The 4,503-nt window shown below is 39.3% G+C and overlaps 1 protein-coding gene across 1 annotated transcript in view; it reads right to left on the bottom strand.

The window, feature by feature from the left end:
- Positions 1-1,324: 1,324 nt before the first annotated feature.
- The window catches only part of LOC102198020 (carboxypeptidase Z), a 9,809-nt gene continuing 6,630 nt past the window's right edge, over positions 1,325-4,503 (bottom strand). Inside the window, exons 8-11 of the mRNA XM_005749755.1 lie at positions 3,344-3,479; positions 3,046-3,185; positions 2,809-2,908; positions 1,325-1,896 (exon numbers count right to left, since the gene is read on the bottom strand). Coding sequence (XP_005749812.1) covers positions 1,556-1,896; positions 2,809-2,908; positions 3,046-3,185; positions 3,344-3,479 — 717 coding nt within the window. The 3' untranslated portion in view covers positions 1,325-1,555. The remainder of the gene's footprint in view (positions 1,897-2,808; positions 2,909-3,045; positions 3,186-3,343; positions 3,480-4,503) is intronic.

Raw genomic sequence — 4,503 nt, forward strand, 5'->3', positions numbered from 1 at the left:
AATACTATTCCTCGACCTTTATATGAGGGTAATTTGCTTTTCCCATGCTTCTTTCATGACCTTTCATAAAAAAATTCTTAAGAGCTGTTTTGTTTATAGGATTTGGGACTTCACTGGACCCCAGGGCTGCCAATGCGAATGCATGCCTTACTCTGGTTGGGCTACTTTTCATTATTGGGATCTAGTGTCCATTTGGTGGTTTTCTCTGTGAAATTCTGTTGTTGAGGATGTTTTGTTTTTTCTTTAACAGTAACAAATTTGCCTTCTAAGAAGATAAAGACATAGCTTTATCTTCTTAGCACTTCTTGCTTATTCCTCCATTGTTGTTTGTAAACAAGTCTACGTAATGCACTTGTCTGCCACTATTTATGGACTCCAAAAGAAATGAGGTCTAATTTGACCGAACGCTCGTCCTCTAAAGAAGGTCGACATGCAATACACCCTAAACACTGACAGAAGTTTCAACTGATTACCCCGGGCTTGGTTGTAAATAAACTATACAAGAGGTCAGGATCCCTCCAAGAAGTTTGGTTTATTTTCTGTGGGAAAAGTGGAGAATATAACTTCATCAAGTGTCTAACAATTATTCAGCAATGAAGGCCAGTCACTCTTTGGTGGAACGGCATACAGATTATTGCAGGACAGCATGTCTACACGTGGAGGGGTTTTAGGTTAAGAATGCATTTTAGGAGTAATACAGTAATAATATAATTATAAAATATTATATTTTATAATTGACCTGCTCAGTGATATACTGATGCTTTCATGTTTATGTTTGTTTGATGTTCTGTTGGTGTGTTTTTAATTGCCTCTTGGGGAATAAATAAAGTGTTTTTTGAATTTGAATCATGACTCATGAAATCTAAATAGCATAAAAAAATGATAAAAGTTGAAAACTACTATTCTGCGCTGCCTATGAGAACACTTTCAGAATCCTGGACACATGAGAGTTGTGTATAATGAGTAAATTGTTGTTTTATAGTCAATGTAAAACCTTTAACTTCTTTTTATAATCGCTTAAATAACAGATTATATCACAAACCAAATTCTTCCTTACGCTCACTAATGAGAGAAATGAATGCAGAACTATTTATTCTCAATGACATGTCTATTTACTTCAATTTCACAAATTGCACACTGTTGAGGAGCAACCACCGTTTGGAGCAACTTCAGCCAGATGTTGGTTTAGCTTGCCCCCTAGTGGCCATCAGAAACCTTGTGTTTGGTAATTGTAAGTAGTCAGGGGTCAGGTCTAAATACGCCAATAATTCATGAAAAATATCGACAGTTCAGGTGAAATAGTGCTATAAAACTGCAGGTCAAATCTTTTAACGTGTTTTTTATTCAATCGTGGCCATTAACTAAAGTTGTGTTACTGTCCAGGCAAAAGCTTGTAAGGCGCTTACATTATAATTCAGGTGTGGGCTTCGGACCAGACACAGCACATAAAGGCAAAATTGTGAAGCAGGAGTAGCATCAGTAAAAAGTAACACTTCCATGTTTTTCTGCATAATGTAGAAAGGCAGACTCATTTCTTGCTTCTCTTGTTAAAGCTCTAATATTGCTTCAGCAGCCAGGTGGGGGAAGGTACTCCAGGCAAAGCAAAGTAATTCCACCACCAGGGCTTCTCTGCTCTCTCCTCTTGGTTCTGGCTCAAATCAGCCATCTGGGTGTAGTGCTGGTACTGGTTGTAAGGGTCAAACTTGTCGTAGGACAAGTCCTCTTCCTGCGGGTCAAAGTTCACAGGCGCTTTCGGCAACACAAAGTCCACCCGGCCTGCAGTCTTCATGCGAGAGGGCAGCTGGATTGTCTTGGTGGCTGTGATGTAGCCTAGCGCAGAGGCGGAGACTATGTGGATGCCAGGAGTGAGAAGGCGCCAGTAGTCTCCATTTTCAGCTAGGGCAGGGAGAGAAAGGCTGAGTATTTGGGCTTTTAATTGGGCTTATAATCAACATGAATACACAGTACATGAGTACGAATATATTTGTAGAGAAATGTTCATTTTACACATCAAGATGGGTTTACACAACTTGCAGAAACCCTGTAATACAAACTGTAGGAGTAGGTGTTTGGTAGAACTGCAATGACCTTAATAACTTTAGTTGAAGTAAGATATTGATTTGGTTTCCAGGTACTTCCACCTCGAGAACCTAGATAGGATTTTTAATACAGACACCAGTGCCGATATTTGGCAATATGAAAAAAACCCATATATATCAGAAATTGTTTACCTTTCTCAACACAAGAAATAAACGAAAATAAACAGATTACTCAGATAATATGACAAAAAAGTTGAGATTTGTCAATTATTTTGAAAGTTTTGTGCTGCTGTTAGTGACTACTTGATGCTGAATCTTGTTTTACTGTCACAACAAGGTGTTTACATACGATGCTTCTCAGATTCTCACTTGGTTATTGAATTTGTGGCCAAACGCATCTCACCTTAAGGAAAGTTGTAGAGTGCCTTACTGTGCAACAGTAACACTCATAACATGGTTGAAGGGTGGTTGGAAGGTTGTGATCAGAATAAACAATGATGTTATTGAGCTTTGTTATGAGCTTAATATAGGTTTTATGAAGAACCTGACACAGGAAGTTGTACTTATACTGGACAACTACCTCAAAATGCCTTTTTTGCCTTTATAGCTCATATCTTTTTAATATTTAAGATGCTACATATCTGAATTACTGAATAAAAATCATGTTGGCCATAAAGAGCTTAAGAATTGACTAAGAGACAAAACTAATGTCATAACTAAATGAAATTTTGTAAAGGCGTATGTTTTGTTAGCAGGTGATAGTTATTACCTGTTGTAATGTCGTGCTGTATCCCTCTGACAGATATCCTGGCACCTTTCATAGCATTTCCCTTTTCATCTTTTACAATCCCTTTGATGCCACGATGGGCCTGAGGACCAACACCCAAGAAAGTTGTTTACAAATAGATCATTTCATTCATCGCACTAGAGATTCAGTATGCTATTGCTAACATGTGCTGAACTGCCATGCCAACAAAAATCAGGATATCTGCTAAAAGAGTCTTACTGTCTCCATAAATGAGAGCAAAGATTCTTGGTTTTCATGCCAGGCAAAGGCCAGATCCTCTTCAGGGGGAAATCTATCACATCCCACACTCACAGTCACCTCAAAGCAGTTGGTGTGGAGATAGTTGAAGTCTTGCATTCCTGACCACAAAAAAACAAAAATCCAAAAAACACACTCACAGGTTCATAACTGGTCTTACAGCACCCTCTAGCAGACTCAGCAGACAACAACACTTTCCTTCCTGACTCAGAAATCTATTTTACTTCTCTGGATTTGTGCCCCCCCCCCCCCAACTCACCGCCTGCCAAGCTGGTCCACTGAGCTGCATTAACGATCCCTTTCTGGCTCTGAGTACGAGACGATCCACAGCGTGCGTTTTCATTGGACATGGTTTCGTGGGCATTTGCATAAGTTGCTGCGATAAATTTGAAAACCTGCAAAATGTAAAACTGGTTAACTGTTTCTCCCTTTGTTCAGATGAAAAAATAACCACTGATTTAAACCACATGTTCACAGGGTTTTACCGGGGCAACAAGCATAAATAAAAAATCAGAGTCTGCTGATCTTAATAATGTTTTGTCCTATTTTTTTGCCATCTGTTTTCTGTTGTTAGCAATGACTCATTGCTTCCTACCTTCCCTCAAAGAGCAGTAAACAGGCATGTCACTGCATTAAGTGTTTTATGGGAGCACACTGCAAATAATATTCAATATTACACCTTACTTACCAGTCCCGTTACAGTTGTAGTAGCTGTAGTCTACACCATCATGGGTCCTTCACTTTATAGCCTTTAACTCATTAAAACATGACATATATTGCATAAAGTAAGAATATAAGGGTGTAGAAGGTTTTCAGAACTGACCAGTGACTGTAGGAAAAAGCATAGAGCAGTGTGCACTCCTGGAGGATGCACACTCGGTCACAAAGGATGCACTGGTGTATCTTTTGTGTTTATATTTATCATACAGTCATGTCAGGTATCATTTAATTAACACTGCTTTAAAAAGGCTTTCTCCTTTTTTTTAAAAATCCCCTTTGCCCCGGCTCCTCGCTCCACGGGAATCCTCACCTCTTTTATTTGCTTGTGAGTTGGGAGGCCTAGGATGAAATGGGAGGAGTCAAGTAGGGCTGCCACGATTAGTCGACTAGTCACGATTACGTCGACTATCAAAATCATCGACGACTAATTTAATAGTCGACGCATTGTTTGAAGCTTTGTAAGATCCCAAAAGACGCAGGAATAAGTAGTAGGAATTAAGAGTGTAATAACGGACTGAAACAGAAGATGGCAGCACTGCATGTACAAGGATGCCAGCTGTCGTTAAACCCCGAAGAAAAAGAAGCTGTGTCCCAGAATTCATAGCGCGGACCAGCACAGTTGCCAACAATGGCGGCAGCTAGTTAGTTTTAATATTACTCTTATTATTCTTTCTGGGTCACAAAATAAACGTTTAACAT

The sequence above is a fragment of the Pundamilia nyererei genome, unplaced genomic scaffold, assembly GCF_000239375.1.
Source record: "Pundamilia nyererei isolate P.nyererei 1_Seehausen unplaced genomic scaffold, PunNye1.0 scaffold00254, whole genome shotgun sequence".
NCBI lineage: Eukaryota > Metazoa > Chordata > Actinopteri > Cichliformes > Cichlidae > Pundamilia > Pundamilia nyererei.